General features: G+C 42.3%; 1 protein-coding gene across 6 annotated transcripts in view; it reads right to left on the reverse strand.

Annotated features, from left to right (window-relative positions):
- Window positions 1-270: 270 nt before the first annotated feature.
- LOC122553119 (homeobox protein Meis1) overlaps window positions 271-17,568 on the reverse strand; it is a 387,313-nt gene continuing 370,015 nt past the window's right edge. For 4 of the 6 annotated variants that reach the window (XM_087991684.1, XM_087991685.1, XM_043696674.2 and 1 more), the window contains 2 exons: window positions 4,899-4,988; window positions 271-1,833 (listed from right to left, as the gene is read on the reverse strand). In XM_087991684.1, coding sequence (XP_087847810.1) covers window positions 1,547-1,833; window positions 4,899-4,988 — 377 coding nt within the window. In that variant the 3' untranslated portion in view covers window positions 271-1,546. Of the gene's footprint in view, window positions 1,834-4,459; window positions 4,556-4,898; window positions 4,989-17,568 lie in introns of all 6 variants that reach the window. The other 2 variants (XM_087991686.1, XM_043696676.2) reach the window with 1 other exon arrangement.

Genomic DNA, 17,568 nt, shown 5'->3' on the forward strand with positions numbered 1-17,568 from the left:
GTTGTGACCCCTTTACAAATAAGAGGTGTTACTTAAATAGCTTAGAGGGTCTCAATGCACCGTCCTCAGAGACAGAGAGAGACTCCTCAGAGCCCCAGAAATCAGCTTCACAGGACTTTAACCAGCCAGGGGAGTAAAGTGTGAAAGTTTTGCCCCTAGGGTGGGGGATTGCTTCAGTGACTGAACCGCGCCCCCTGTGTACAACCTTCCCTGAGAGAAATAGGAATGACTGGAGGAGAGTAAAGAACGGCATTCCCCAAACAAATCAAGTCAGCATGGCAAAAATAATTTTTATTTTATATTCAGATTTCATGACCGCACACATCTTAAGGAAAACTACTACAACTGACTCAGTTATTTTACAATCCGAACCGTTTCTATCAGAATAAGACTGTGTGCGATTTTCACTTGCCCCTTGCTTCCTCCGATAGCGAAAAAAAACTGCTGTCCACAAGCATCTGTTCAAACCACGATGAAAGGCATTAACTCATCCCACTTAGTAAATCTTATGCATGCCAACTCATACCAAACTGCTACTTTTACAAAAAAAATTGCAATAATACATTTAATTATTTCCAGTCCTTTTTTTTTCTCTCTCGTTTTTCTTTTGCACAAAAAAAAGAATCGTTTTCTATTTACAAGGTGTACATAAATTCTTCCGGTTTGATCGCTTTAAAACGAGTAACACGCAGGACGATGTTGCTGATGCTCTTTTGTTGTTGTTTAGAAAGAAGGGACAAAGTAACAAAATCAAAACAAAGGGTGTAAACAGACTCGCGGAGACAGAGGGAAAAAAGAACTCTTCAACCAGTCCTGGATGGTTTTAAATTGCATCTCACAGAATGTGGCGGATCCTGCATTGTTGGAACGGCCTCTCTCTCTTGTAAATTCCTGCTACCCCACTCTCCTTAACACACTGTCAGTAACAGCTGATTGATCCCTGTTGATAGCTGCAGCTTTCCCTTCCTACCCGATTTACATCTGTTCAGGTCAATTCAAATATGGTGAGTAAATGAATTGGACATGCAAATTCAAGCCCTAGGCTAGAGACTGCCTAGTTCGAATTCTGGGAAGGCAGTCTTCCGCCCCATATACTTTGTGTGTGTGTGTGAAAAATCATGACAATAACAGTTCTCAGTCATTTGCAGGACAATTGTAAGGCTGTGTTTGCACTAAGGAGGCTCATGGAGGAGGATTGGGGCCTTGGAAACAACACACATAGTGTGGAAGAAAGTTCACATAGTTATTTTTTAATCTATAAGAAACACCATATTATAGGGACAGTACAATACCATGTACAAGTTATAATTAAAAGTCTTCTCTCTCTCTCTCTCATCATCCTATGTGATTCTACAATAGCATTTAACAGAATGTCAAGTCCCCAGGAGTTGATGCTCACAAGACGTTGCCTGGTTTCAGGATCCCTGTGAAAGATGTTGTTTCAGATTGGTCCACAGCTGATGTGAAGAACATAGATCCCGTCTCACTGCTTTCTAATCAGTGTTTGATCGCAAGCCCACCATGGGTGCATGCTATTTCCCTTCAGCTATTGAGCATGGATGTCCATGACTTGTCCTCCCATTGTTGGGTCACCAGGGTTGAGCATTGTGGGGCTAGATGCTGACATTGACATCCCAGGATGGGCTGGTGGTCCTCCATGCAACATCATTGCTGGGTGGTGGGGGTGTCCAGGAATGTACGAATGCATGGGAGGTCCGTGTCGTAGTTGGGCAGGGTGAGGGGGCATCTGGGGAGGGGTGTAACTTGGCTGTCCCATGCTCATACCCATTGGACCACCCTGTGATACATAATCTCCTGGCATACCTTGCAAACCTGCAAAAAAGCACATGGAAGCCTTTTAGTGAAACAGCACTGGCTCATCACAACCCACCTGCAATATTAACACACAAACTACATCTCAGACAACGATGGAGATATGTAAAACTTGTTGGAAAAATACCTTAATCAATGCACAATGCAAATATGTCCGACTACACTGTTTTTCTGCAAAACAAAGGGCCACTTAAACCAACTCGGAAAAATGACAAGTCTCAAAAAATCTTTTCTGTTTCTTTAAGGGCAAACATGACCATGCAGAAAATACATATTGAGTGTAACATTTGTAGTGCGTTCCTCAGTTTGAATGAGTCCCCCATTATTATATGAAATGCCTGGCTCAATAATGCAGTTTCAAAATAAATTTTTAACTCTACCATCCCACTCTGAAAATAATGGAGAATATTGGAACAACAATCCCCCTATTGTTCAAAGACCATTGGTGGGTGGGGGGAGGGAGGGGGGTCACAGCTATTTAAGGGAGACTTTAATCAGCAATCATTTTTATTGCTGAAAATGGTAAGATTTCGAGCTAGGGAAAAGAAAGGGGGGGAGCAGGAATCATGACCTTGTGAAAAGGTCGAAAAAGTTCTGCTTAGTAATTGGAAGGTGGGTTCTTTAACAAAGGCCTCCCAGAGAGCCAGGGTGGGGGGCGAGTGCTGGGCAGGCACAGTCGGGGTCACTGACCATGCCGAATAAACCATACCTGCAAGGCCTGATTGGTCATCGTCAGCAAATCAATAATGCTCATGAATTAAATCTCTCTCTGTGATCACTAATGTCTGAAAAGCGGAATTCAAATTCGGGGGGGGGGGGGGCACCTTCAGCCGGGTTTGGATGGAAACAGAAAGAGAAATTAAGGCCTAAAACAATAGGCCTCCTACTCTCTGTGGGTCTCTACATTCTGCATGGGTTGTCATGGTTGATGGGAACTGACAGGTGTATTGTTCCTAAGAGCTATAAGCTCTATAATCGTCAGGGATTGGAAAGCATGGCACTCTCGCTAAGTACGTTCAATTGGCTTCCCCTCCGAGTAATATGGCTCTATGACTGCTACATACACCTTGGATTCAGGTCTTCAGTATGAACAGCAAACGGCTGCTTAATCTAGCCTAAAGGAACAATTGTGAGCTAATGAAAATTGCTTATAAAATATACTGTACCCACAGCTCCATAATCAAATAAGCCGATAATATTTTTGTAATAACCTATTAATTTAATTGGTCATGAAGCATATAATACATCATTTAAATTTAATTGACCTAGAAACTAAGAAACAATATTTAAATTAGCCAAGCTCGGAATTTTCATTCTGAGGTAATAAGTCTATTGCATTCCTCAGCTCAATGGAATTTTTTTCACAGCTAATTGTCAGGCTGATCTTTGATTCCATGCGAAGCACATATCTAGAATTCGCTTGGCCTTGATATCATTAAAACGGGCATCGCCACATGAGAGAGGACAATCCGAACAGAGTGCTTTCACTTCAGAAAACAAACTTGGAGGACATCAATTAGTGGCAACCCTTTAAGGAGCAGTGGCGGAAGGGAATGTGCCCTTCTCTTTATGTTACCGTTGCTTGATGTGGTTTGGTGTTTAAACAGGACTGCTTACTCTGAGAATACACCACACACACACACACACCAAAATGGTTAGTTTAATTAAAACAAAAGGAGAATAATGCTCATTTATCATCAAGGGCAAGGGCAGTAGAACTCAGCAAGCTCACAGGCTTGGCTTTACTGGGCCCAACCATTCAGGATTGCATTAATGATCTCTATTTGTGATTACTCAAAAAGTCAAATCCATTTGTCACACTGCACGTGATGGCATACTTAATTTGGATGTGTGCAATTAGTCTTAGCTGAACTCCATACATTGCTGCAACCTCCTCCATTTTGACTAGCTTTTCTAAAAAAAAATAAAATTCTGTAACCCAAAATAATGCTTTTACGAGTGGCTGGATCTTTTAAACAAACCAAATTGTGATAAATCGTGGCCCTTATTGAATATGGAGGAATTGGTCTCAATTCGAATTATATTCAAAGCGCCTGTTTTCTTTTGCTGTAGGAACACTGTTCGATTGCCTTTTTGGTGTCTCCCAGGTTAGTGTATAAATGTAACTCATGCATCAACTGTGGCTAGACAGATTTATGACACTTTGGGGACATGCTCTTTCCTCTCCTCGCACTGCTGCAGACTGCTTACATTTTGCCAATCAGTCTGTTGCTATGGCGACACACTCCCCCCTCTGGCTGGTTCTTGTTTTTTTTGTTATGTGGCTAACTCCGTGTTACTGTGCACAGTTGCAGATAACAGAATCAGGCACAAATGCTCCCCTAGTTATGTACACATGTATGTATGTGTGTTGAGTGTGTGAGTTAGTGTGTGTCTGTGTGCATACACATATACAAACATGCACATTTTTCAATAGATTTTATGTCACTGACAGTGAAGTCAAGCATTCACAACTAGGAGAGAGAAAACAGATGGCCTAAGAACAGTTTGGAAAAAAAAGTGAATGCAGCATGAAGTTATGGGCAGGAACAGCAAAAAAAAATGTATGAAGGAAAAAAATCTCCTAGAACAAGATGTAAAAACAAAGTCCCTAATTGGTACTTACTTCCCCCTGGCTTTGCGATTGGTTACCTAGCTGAAGGTTACATGTAGTGCCATTGCCCCTCCATGCCTATATTCATGCCCAATCCACTCATAGGTCCTAGAAAGGAGATAAAAATCCAAGAAGATGCCAGAAAATGAGCAAAGTCAAAAAAAAACAGATAGCGCTAAAAAAGACCCTATTCTTTTGTTAAACACCAGGATCGTAGGGTCGAGCGGGGTAATTGGATCCTGCAACAGGAGAAATCATTCTCCTCCTCTTTTTTTAAATCATTAGGTGCATAGAAGACAGGCAAGGCAAGGCAGGCAGTTTGAAGTGCAGCAAAAGATGAGGGTGATAATCCTGATGAGCACTCTGAATGGTGTGGAATGAAGATGTAAACACTGGTGAGCAATGAGAAGGGAGTATGAAGGAATACACGCTGTACAATGTGAACACCTACCAGGGGGCCGGATACCCATATGCTGTTGTCCGTCCATCACAAAACCTCCCATCGGCTGACCGTCTGGGTTGTAGGGTGCACCTTGGCTCACTGAGGATTAAGAACAAGTCTGGATATCATTTTCTGTCGACAGCATTCAGGTCTGATTCAAACACTGGAACACCTTGCCTGACGAGGCTTCATAATACAAAGCATATGAACGGAGTTTCAACTCCACTGAGTCATTTCTCACACAACCATTTGAAAGAGGAATGAAAATACTTGCCTGACTGATGTAATCTGGCCGAGAGCACTTGACCGTATGTGCTCACTTTCATTTCAAATGCTAAACGGATTATTATTAACTTTTATTTTCATTAATTACTGCTTCGTACAGGTACTGGACATTTATGTTAGTCTAACAAGGAGAAAGCTGTTTATGTTCTGCTAGCAATGGTGCTAACTCATTTGTATCTTGTACATTTCCCTATTTGCAATGAGTTTGCTCAGAAGCTGGTGTTAGCTAAAAACAAAATGGAAGATTCCGAAAGGTCTTTGACTGCTTTTTTTTTGGCAGAGTTACCACTAATTACTTTAAGAATAGATACCACATCTGCTCCGTACTCTTTTGTGCGATATCTTCGCTATTATTTTATCTTCAGGAGCAGTCAGGAAACTTTGTGTTAGCCAGGACCCAGGAAGTGACCCTTTGCTTCTTGCAGTTGGAAAATCTGACACAGGATGGTAAAACCGGCCTTGAAAATTTCCTGTGGGTGCAGTTCCAGAACAATTAAAAATAAAGTACCCTTTCTGTTCAGCAGGTGGATTTTTCTTGCTTTCCGTGGAATCATCACAAGATACAACACAGACAGGCAAAACTAGGCCAACCCTGCCTTTGACAGAGACATCCAATTAATTCCATTCTCCTGCTCTTTCCACACAGCCCTCAACATTCTTCCCTTCAACTACTTATCCAAATTGCTTTTGAAAGTCAATCTGTTTCCATCACCAGCTCATTTCACGACACAACTTACTGCATTAAGAAAAAATCAAGGTTTCCTTGGGTCACATTGCTTTCTTGTGCCAATTACCTGAAATCTATTTGCGCTGGTTGCTGATCATCTTGTCACCAGAGACAGTATCTCCTTAAAACCCCCATAATTTTGAAGATGGCTACTAAATCGTCCTTTGACCTTTGTCGAAGGACAACAAGGCCTGGCTTCTCCAGTGCTTGCACATCATTGAGGTCCCTCAGCCTTGGCACCATCTTTAGAAAATGCTGCCTGTGTCTTCCCTAAGGCTTGATCACCTTCGCAACGCACGGTGTGCTGAATTGGACACAACACTACAGTCTAACTAGTGACTTCAAATGGCTTTGCCTTATATTTTTGCTTGTGCTTTCTCTCCCTTGTGATATGATTTTAAAGCACGATAGTTTGTTTTTCAAAGAGAACTGTAGAGCTTCTTTGGTTTGCACAGTCTTCCCTGTCATCAGCTGCTTAAAGGACCAAAGGTCAATATGTAGTTCCAGCAGAGGTGCTAGACACTGTAGAAAAATGCCAAAAGTCTATGAGAACAATGGCTTCATTGTCCGTATTTTCAAATTGTGAAGCATCAGTTCTTTTTTAAAGATTAGAGATTAAAGATGCCTTGTAACGAAACCAGCAACACGATTATAAAGATCAAGGCTATGCCTTAGACACACAAAGCACGTGGAGCTAATCTGCACACATTCTGTCCAAGTTTCAAACTGTCCTGCTATTAAAACCGTTCAGCTGGAGAATTCCACTCCATGGAATTCCAAGGCCCCGGGTTAAAATGACTGCCATTTTAGACAAGAAGGTGGTTGAATGGTTTTGCCGTTAGATGGTTACAGTGGAGGTCACGGCCAAAGCTCAAGGCAAAATGACACTACATCACCTCTTAAATATCATCATGGCCATACTGATAATTCCTTTCTGAACCCAGTGGAGTGGGAGTTAGGTGAAGGAGATCATCATTGCTGCAATGCGGTTAAATGTTCATAAATGCCATATTAACCTAGTCCTTTTTTATTGCATTGTTCTGTTTCTCCCTGTGCCAGCCCTGTTAGACCATCTTCCTTCTGTGTTTGAGAAGCCTAGCAAGGACACGATGCTCCACTGATATCACTCTCCAGCGAGCAGCTCAGAGATCTAGAACCGTGGCTCAGCCACGAATTTCCTTGCACCCTTCCATCCCCACCTGGGAGACACCTCCACTCAACTCAGAGACGTCACACTCATCCACTCACCAACATTACACTCATTCACTCAGTAATGTCACACTCATCCGCTCAGAGATGTGTATGTCACATGTGCCTCGTGCTAACCATGAGAGGGTGTGAACAGTTATTGGGTTAGGAACTTGTTGATCATAGTACAGCTGCTCATGGTTTAGCTGAAGGGTTCACGAAAACAAAAATCGAGGAAGTTTCAATGAACTAAGAATCTGCAACTACAACAGGGTCATGTGAGCAAAGAAATATGGGATCCCCTTTTAAATCTTTCATCTCTCTCTCTCTCTCTCTCCTTTCCTTTCTGATCTTCGTCAAAACCCATCTCTCTCACCTGTTCTTTTTCAGGCACAGTGTCAAATTTTGTTTGATAATGCTCTTAAAAGTATCTTGAGGTGGTTTAGGAAGGTGCCACACAAATGCAAAATCTTTTTGTGAAAGAATAAACAAAGACGCCCAATTACATAGCATTTTTAATAATCACCAATGTCACATGGTGCTTTACATCCAATGAACTGCTTCTGAAGTGCAGTCACTTGTTTTAGGGAAATCAGACCTCAATTCATGTGAAGCAAGCTCCCACATGCCAACATGAGAAAGACTCAATGACCTGTTTTTTCTAAGTAGTGATTCAAGAAATAAACATTGACTTGAACACCAGGGATAAATCCTTGGATGCTGCCTGAACTGCTGTGCTCTTCCAGCACCACTAATCCAGAACCAGGGATAAATCGCCTTCTCTTTTGCAAAAGAGTGCTTTGGAATTGTTAAAGCCCACCTGAGGCAACTTTGGACCTCAGTTTATCAACTCAGACAATCGACAGTATTCCGACAGGCAGCACTCCTTCCCTGCCGGATTTTCTGTCAGATTTCTCTGTTCAATTTTACAAGTGGGGCATGAACCTGCACCCGTGTCAGAGACAAGATTAATATTCCACTTTCCACTCCACTTTCCAAAGTCTGATGATCAGTCGGCGATGTAGGGATTTTATTTTGCAAATTGTGCCCTGACTGTAACACATTAGTGGAGAGTGTGCCGTTGAATTCACGAACAAGTGACTTGTTGTAACGAACGCTGGTGATGCCCTGACAAAAATGCTAAAGTTTAATAGCAAGGTTCGATATATAATTTTTGGTGGATAACTTTCCATGATGATTGTAACATGAAAAGTGCTTGAATATCCAAAAATATCTTATTCAATGCATTTTTTTTCTTTCTGCTCAAAGGCAGATTTACTTTTGTTTGCAATATTTAATTAGATTGACACATATGTACATCATACATCAGAAAATGAACCATGTACATCATGAAACACTTTTAGTGTAAATCAGTCTTTTGAGCTATTGAAAGCTGACAAGACTGGTGAAGACTCTATGGGCTGACGGGCCTAATTCTGTGCTGCAAACCTCTAAGACTACTGGAATATTCCTTTTGACTAATAATAAATGATAAGTACGAACAAACTACTGGAAATTATCAGCAGGTCTGTGGAGGCAGACAGAAACAACATCAATAACATTCCATTGCGACCCCTAAAATGTTAACTCCCACTGGTGTGTATTTCCAGCAGTTTCCACTTTTATTCTGCATTTTCAGCCCCCACAGTACTTTGTTTAATTGTATGTAAATAGGTAGATATGTGAACTGTAACAGTAGGCTAAATTAGATACATTTATTCTTTTGAATTCACTAATTAGAAAGGAACCCCGTTGTCCAGGTAAATCGCCCAGAAGAGTTTGAATCTCATTTTGTTCCACATGCAATCAGTGCGCTGGTGGCAGCCCTTGATATGAGTTATGTTTTTCACAAAGCAAATGACACCTTTGTGCTAAATACTAAAAAATACAGGAATAGTGTAATGTTCTGACTGTGACTTACAAAGATGAGAATGCCCTTTTAATGAATTATGAAGTGCTAAATGACTTGACTATGCCCATTATCACACTGAGAACTGCATTAATGTTAAAGCAGAAAAGAAGGCATATTAGATGTATCCCTTGACAAGAGGCATAAGAAATATTGGAACTAAGTTGAGATAGACTGTCTCCAAACCATAGAATAGTACAGTGCAGCACAAAAAGGAGCATATTCAGCTCATCGATTCTGCACTGGCTTTTTATGAACGTACAAATTAGAAGTAGATATAGGCAATTTGACTCTTCCATCATACTCTGCTTTTCAATAAGATTGTGACTGATCTGCCTGCGTTCTAAATTCCACATTCCCATCTAACATTGACAACCTTCCCAAGAATCAATCCAACACTGTCTTACAAATATTTGCTGACTTCCTCAACCACCACCACCATTTCCTGAGGGAGGGACTTCCAATACTGCACAGCCCTCTCAGAGGAAAAAAAAACTCCCCCTCATCTCTGACTTAAAGGGTTCACCGCTAATTTTAAAATAGTGTCCCCTAGTTTCAGACTAATCCACAAGAGGAAACATCCTTTCCACATGCATCTTGTCGGGAGCATTCAGGATCTCATACACTTCAATCAAATCACCCCGGTGAAAACAAGCCCAGACGGTCCAACCTTTCCTCATAAGACAACCCACTCATTCCACGTCTCAATCTGGGTAACCACCTCTGAACCGCCTCCAACACATCTACATCCTTAGAAAGGAGACCCAAACTGCACAAAGTGTTCACGATGTGATCTCACTAATGCCCTGTAAGATCCAATTATGTTCATTTCCTCTTGTAACAAAATATAACATCCCATCAACCTTCCAAATCACTTGCTGTAGTTGAATTCTAACTTTTTGTGATTCATGAACTAGAACACTTAGATTCCTCTGTACCTCAGAATTTTGCAGTGCTTTTCCATTTAAATTACAGTCTGACATTTTATCCTTTCTGCCAAACTGAATGGCTTCACATATACTGTCAAAGCTTTGTCCATTTACTTAACCAATCTATTACTGTCCTCACCCTTGCTGTAGCATCTTCACAACATGTTTTCTGACCCACCTTTGTGTCATCTGCAAATTGTGTCATCATGCCTTCAATCTCCTCATTTAAGTCAGTCATATACACTGTAAAAGGTTGAGGGCTCAGCCCAGACCCTCATGGGAACCCACTCACCATCTCTTAGCAATCAGAAGATGATCCATTCCTGCACAGTCCCCGCTTTTCTGCCAGCTAGCCAATTGTCTAAACACGTTGGTATAGTATACTCTATACCACGACATCCAGCTTTGCATAACAACATTCTGAGAGTGTAAGTACATCAATGACAATTTCCCTTTCACAAAACCCTTGTTGATTCGTCCTGATTTGCTTGGGTTTTTGATTACTTATAACATCCTAACAGGACTAGACAGGATAAATGCAGGAAGGATATTCTCAATGACTAGCGAGTCCAGAACCCGGGGTCCATTTTAAGGTCACGGAGCAGGCCATTTCAGACTGTGATGAGGAGAAATGTCTTCACCCAGAGAGTGGGGAGCCTGTGGAATACGCTGCCACAGAAAGACCAGAACATTGAATGTTTTCAAGAAGGAGTTAGATATAGATCTTATGGCTAAAGAATCCAATGATTTGGGGAGAAAGTAGCAACAGGAACTGAGCTAGATGATCTACCATGATCATGTTTAATGGGGGAGGAAATTCAAGGGGCTGAACAGCCTACTCCTGCTCCTATTTTCTACGTTTCCATGTTTGTCCAAGTGCCCAGTTATAATCGCCTCAGTAGTTGATTCTAACACCTTTCCCATGACAGATGTCAAACTAACTGGGCTATAGATTCCTGTTTTCTGCCTCACTCCCTCTTTGAACAGAGGGGTTATATTTGCTACTTTCCAGTCTGATGGAACCTTTCCAGAATCAAATGAATTTTGTAATATTAGTATTAGCATTAACATTAATTATTTGTAAACATTAATATTAACACCAATGCTCCTACCACCTCATTAGCAATCTCCTTTAAGACTCTTAGATGTCGGCCATCTGGACTCAGAGATTTACATTCTACACCTCCATCACTTTGCTTTGTGCTGCTGACTATAGTTTCATAAGCTCCTCTCTTCCTTCCTCCTCATTTGCTGTTTGAATCGGGAAAGTTTCTCAATTCTCTATAGACAAAGGTTGTTAAAGGTCCTTGCGGCGTCTGGGAGATCTAGGCCTATATTACCAGAGCCTGTGTCTATCCCCTAAAAAGCTGAGTTTGTTCTATTTGCCTGTGGGTTATGGGTGTCACTGGCTGGGCCCAGTATTTACTGCCCGTCCCTAGTTGTCCCTTGAGACGATGGGGGGTGAGTTGCCTTCTGAAACCGCTGGGGTCCATGCGCAGTAGGGAGACTGATATTGCCATTAGGGAGGGAGTTCCAGGATTTTGACCCAGTGACAGTGAAGGAACAGTGATGTTTTCAAGTCAAGAAAAGGTCTTTCTTCACCGTAAGGGTAATGAATGTGTGAAATTCTTACCCACAGAGGGTTGTCAAAGCTGGGTCATTAAGTATATTCAAGCCTAAGGTAGACAGATTTTTAATCAGGAAGGGATTGAAGGGTAATGTGGAAAAGGGAAGAAAGTGGAGTTGTGGATTGTCAGATCAGCCTAGATCTCACGGAATGGCACAGCAGACCTGATAGGCCAAAGGGTCTACTTCTGCTCCATTGTGTAATGGTCTACGCCAAGTCTCCCTCTGCATTTTCTTTTCACAGGAGAATTTTGAGAACTAATAATGTTCACATTATGATGTGATGGGATGGTCCATACACTTTCGTACAGCCGGGAATGCTAACCTATGGGGTTCTCTCATCAGGCTAGTTATCCAAAGAACTAGACTGATGCACTTGATGAAGCAGTTCAAAACCCACCAGGAGAACTTAAATTAAATTTTGGAATAAATCTGGATTAAAAATCTTGTATCAGTAAATAGTGGCCATGAAACTACCAGGTTGTTATTTAAAAACCCATCTGGTTCACTATTACCATTGCTACCTGGTCTGGCCTACATGTAATTCCTGACCCATGGTATTGTGATTGACTCTTAACTGCTCTCTCGGTTAAGGGCAATCAGAAATTGACAACAAAAGCTGACCTTGCTCTCAGATCTCTGAATGGATAAGGGATCATTGTGGTGATACAATGATCTCCCACAGGAGAGGGTACATGTGTAACCCCTATCTTACAGTCTTGTCTCCTCTCTTTAAAAATATCCCCACAAAAGGACACAATCTCAAAAGTGGGTTGGAAAGGTGTGTGTTCAGCAGGGCTGTTCAGAGTAATGAAACCATTTGATTACCCACACTCTGAATGAATGCTGGAACACACTCAAATGGTCTCCTCTTGTTTTTAACATCAAGCCAATTCCAAAGTCGATACAGAGTCATAGAGATATACAGCTGAGAAACAGATCCTTCGGTCCAAATTGTCCATGCCAACCAGATATCCTAAATTAATCTAATCCCACTTGCCAGCATTTGGCCCATATCCCTCTATTCTTTATATCTATCCAGAAGCCTTTTAAATGCTGCAAATGTGTCAGCCTCTACCACTTCCTCTGGCAGCTCTTTCATGCACACACCACCCTCTGCATGAAATCTGGTGGACAGTGATAAGAAATGGATACAAATCGTATTTATATAACCCCTTCCATGTCTGAAGGATTTAATTCCTAGCCAATTCCATAGGTGGGTGTAACCCCAGTGTCACTACTTGACCAAGACAAATGTATTCACTTTTGACTGGGGCATGGACATAGTTTATATCTGGTCTATGCGCCAACTCAGTCAAACAGATGAGCTATCAGAACAAGGCAAACTGGATTTCTTACGAAAGAAACAAAGGCTAGGCTTGAATACAGGCCTAGATTTGAAATGTCATCAGTTTGCAGTAGGGAGTCTCACTGTTTATTAAGCATACCATTGTAATAATTCTTCTACCTTTACAATGGTCCCCATTCTCCCTTTAAAGAACCCAAGATGATTGATGCCTAAAATAAAACAAAGAAGTGTGGATACTAGAAATCTGAAACAAAACCAGGAAGTGTTCAAGAAACTCAGCAGGTCTGGCAGCACCTGTAGAGGGAAATCAGAGTTAATGTTTCAGGTCCAGTGACCCATCTTTGGCACTGGACTCAAAACATTAACTCTACTTTCTCCCTACAGGTGCTGCCAGACCTGCTGAGTTTTTCCAGCAATCCCTGTTTTTGCATTGTTGATTAGTGCTCTCTGGCTAATCTGAAAAATGCTTTCCTTTTTAATGTCTCCCGCCCCCACTAAGAAAATAAACGTTGAGCAGAGATGAGTGCAAACTGACCAAAATAAAATGGCTCATACTCTGTAACCCTTGGATGTCAGAACTAAAAGTAGAAGGTTTTCATGTATAGAGGCACAAACATTTCTGCTGCTGGACTGCCATATTATACCAGCTATAAGTAGGAGGTGGGAGACTAAAATTTGCAGACAGAAACTCTTGACAGCAACGTATTCTCTTGTTTGTGGTACTGTTCCTTGAAGCAATCTTTAAACTCCAGAATACAGGCCAGGTGGAGGTTTATGTGCCGCTGCAAAGCTAGCTATTCAGGCAACAGTCTTAACGCAGATTTTTTAAAAAAGTTGTGAGCGTGCAGCAACATCTCTGGATTTTAAAACAGTTGCACCCAGAGGTCAGAGGTCAAACGAATGAAAATGGAAGTTCACCGAGCTCCCAAAAAAAGGAATTTCCGAGGGATTACAGCCAGGCCCCAGACTCTGGTGCTTTCAAAAAGGAAATACAGAAAATGGAGTTGGGGGAGGGGGAGTTGGGGGAATGGGTTCCCGACAGTGATCAACCTGATTGAAATTCAGACTGGGACAAATCTGGTTTCCATCGTGTGAACCCAATTATCAAGTTAAAACAAAAGCGTTGTTCTCCCCTCCCCCATCTCTGACCTGACCTGCCCTGGCACTAAAGATGTAATGACACAGCTTGCAGCCAGAGACATTAATGGAGGAGAACATGCCCTTTAGGACCACGTTTGGGTCCAGAATCCTGCAGAATACTCAGTCTGTTTTGGGTGAGATGTAAAGCCACTGGCTCTATTAACATTTGCGAAAGTTAAATTCTTGCTTAGGCACATAGAAACACACACATACAAAAATCATATTTACATAACCCCCTCCTGTGTCTGAAGGGTTTGATTCCCAGCCAGTTAAGTATTTTTAAAGTGTAGTTAGTTACTCCTACCTCATGATGAAATTAAACAAGCACCCCATGCACAGCAAGCTCCCACAAACAGTACTGAGACTAATGGGCGGATGATCTGATTTAGTGATGTTGGTAGATGGATCAATGATGTATAGGGTCACTTTCCAAGCTCTGATTTCCAGCACAGCATCAGAAACTGAAGTCACACCACACTAGGTTATAAGTCCAACAGGTTTATTTGAAATCACAACCTTTCAGAGTGTAGCCCCTTCACCAAGTGTCAGAGCATCAGAACAGGCAGACAGAGCTCTCGGTTTAATAGGTTCCTCTGAAACAGTGCAGCACACCCTCACTATCACACTTCTGTGTTTCCGGTGGGATGACTAACTCAGGACTAACACACACCAGGAGGCTGACTGATCAGCACCATTGATGGAATTTCCCATTCATTTATACACAGTCCTATTCGGGTAAGAGGGTTGGTGACACGTTCCTATTTTGTATTCCTTGTCACTGTTCTACATTGAGCTGATGGAAGCTCATTAGGCTGCCGGCCACAGCTTACTAATTTGAATAGAATTTAAATACATTTTTTTTTAAACACAGCTCCCAGTGGGATAATATCAATTTAGTGAATGGATGCAAGTTGGGCTCAATTGAGTTTGACATCGTGCCCATTTATGTGTCACTAAGGGAAAGCTGGCCTGACCCAAGATGTTAGGAATTAGGATTTATGAGCTTGGAATTTTACTGTCAAATCTGGAGATTGCCACACAGGATTTTCTTTCCTTCTTGCCTTTGCTGTTTCTCATGTTTTGCATTTGATCATTCTTCGCTAAGATCCTGAATCTTTCCAAGAACCGCACACTAATCGTCCATTCTGTCATCAGAGACCCGCCTTAGTCAGTACTCAAACAGGCCATTTGGCCCGAATGCTCACTGCTGGCGTTTCTTCTCTGCTCAAGTCTCCTTCCAGTTCTGAGGGAGGGTCACCGGACCCGAAATGTTAACTCTTGATTTCTCTCCACTGATGCTGCCAGCTGCTGAGCTTTTCCAGTAATTTTCAGTTTTGCTTCTGACTTTCATCGCCTGCAGGTCCTTTCAGTTTTTATTTAATATTGTCCTCCTAGATTTTCTTGTCTAAAATCGACCATCGTGACAATCCATTGCCACCTCATTCAGACCGAGCCGAGCTTCCTCTTAAATGCACGGGAGGGGACAGAACAGGGTGACACAGTTAGGGCAAGAGCAAAAGGAAAGGACATAAAAGGCAGGAGTGACCACTCCTCCCTTAACAAAAGTACTGAGAGAGGGGCTATCAAAGAATTTAATATTGGGAAAGTAGGGGGACAAGCTGGAACCAACTAAAAGTTTTTCTCTTGCACACAGAATCCAAACTCAATGGGTTATATTTACAAAACAAGAAAAAACACAAGGGACACAGGGAATGCACGATGTACATGTTTTTCCTAAAAGAGTGCTAAGTGTGTAAAACAGATGATCTGCATAGAACAAGAAACTTGGCTGGGTTTCAAGAAAGGAGTGGATAAGTTTATCTTCATCTCCAAATGGGACTTTGGGTTATTCAGAGATACACTGAAGGGACATTAAGGATAGGAGGGTGCTAGATGGGCTGAACCTTTTCTCCAATCTGAAGCTGCTACAATATCAAAGGGCAAATTGGATGCTTGCTTTCAAATTTGCTCCAACAAGAAACTGAGAGACTTGATAAGGGCAAGGCTGTTAATAGAGTCACAGAGATGTACAGCACGGAAACAGACCATTCGGTCCAACTCATCCATGCCGACCAAATACCCTCACCTAATTTACTCCCATTTGCCAGCACCTGACCCATATCCTTCTAAACCCTTCCTATTCATATACCCACCCAGATACCTTTTAAATATTATTATTGCACCGGTCCCCACCACTTCCTCTGGCAGCTCATTCCATACACGCACCATCCTCTGCATGAAAATGTTGCCCCTTGGGTCCCTTTTAAATCTTTCTCCTCTCACCTTAAACCTATGCCCTCTAGTTTTGGGCTTCCCTAGACTGGGGACAAAAGTCCTTGTTTATTTAGCCTATCCATGCCCCTTATGATTTTAAAAAACTTCTATAAGGTCACCCTTCAGCCTCCGACGTTGCAGGGAAAACAGCCCCAGCCTGTTCAACTTCTCATAAGTCATTAAAGATGGGAGGACAGGTAGAGTGATCTGTTAGTAAAGCATAGTGCCCGAGACTTCATTAAAAGGGTCACAGACTAAAAGAACAGGGAGGTTATGATGAACTCCTATAAGGCACTGGTTAGCCCTCAGCTGGAGGTCTGTGTACAATGTTGGTGCTACATTATGGGAAGGACAGGAATGCAGTGCACAGAGTGCTGGAGAAATGGTTCCAGGGATGTGATCCTCCAGTTCTGTCAAAAATCTGGAGGGGACTATTTTCCTTGAAGATGAGTTGGCTGAGGTGGGATTTGATAGACATTTCCAAAATCATAAATGGTCTAGACAACATAGATTGGGAGAAACTGTTCCCACTTGGAAATGGATCAAAACCCAGAGGGCACAGTCTTAAAGAGTTTTGCAGAAGCAGCACATGTGGGCGGCACGGTGGCACAGTGGTTAGCACTGCTGCCTCACAGCGCCAGAGACCCGGGTTCAATTCCTGCCTCAGGCGACCGACTGTGTGGAGTTTGCACATTCTCCCCGTGTCTGCGTGGGTTTCCTCCGGGTGCTCCGGTTTCCTCCCACACTCCAAAAATGTGCAGGTTAGGTGAATTGGCCACGCTAAATTGCCTGTAGTGTTAGGTGCAGGGGTAAATGTAGGGGAATGGGTCTGGGTGGGTGCGCTTCGGCGGGTCGGTGTGGACTTGTTGGGCCGAAGGGCCTGTTTCCACACTGTAAGTAATCTAATCTAATCTAATGATGTGAGAAAAACAACTATTCTTGTAGTGAGTAGCTGGTGTCTGGAATACACTGCCTGGAAATGTGGGGGAGGCAGGTTCAACTGAGGCGTTCAAGAGGGAATTGGATGGTGATTCAAATGAAAATAGTTTGCAGAGTTATGGGGAAAAGATAGGAGATTGGCACTGAGTTAAAATGCTCAGAGGTAGTGCAGACACAATGGGCCGAATAGCCTCATTCTGCACGGTGATGATTTTGTGAGTGTGTCACTCTTGGTTTGTTAACATGAAACCCTGCAAACCAAGGCAGACTCTCGATTTGGCTTTTGCTGAAAATGTTTGCACCACAACAGAACCAGACTCAGCTTTCTCAGGGCACAGGAAAAACAAAACCTG

The sequence above is a fragment of the Chiloscyllium plagiosum genome, unplaced genomic scaffold (assembly GCF_037043375.1).
Source record: "Chiloscyllium plagiosum isolate Xiang-an unplaced genomic scaffold, Cpla_swu_hap1 HiC_scaffold_10, whole genome shotgun sequence".
Lineage (NCBI taxonomy): Eukaryota > Metazoa > Chordata > Chondrichthyes > Orectolobiformes > Hemiscylliidae > Chiloscyllium > Chiloscyllium plagiosum.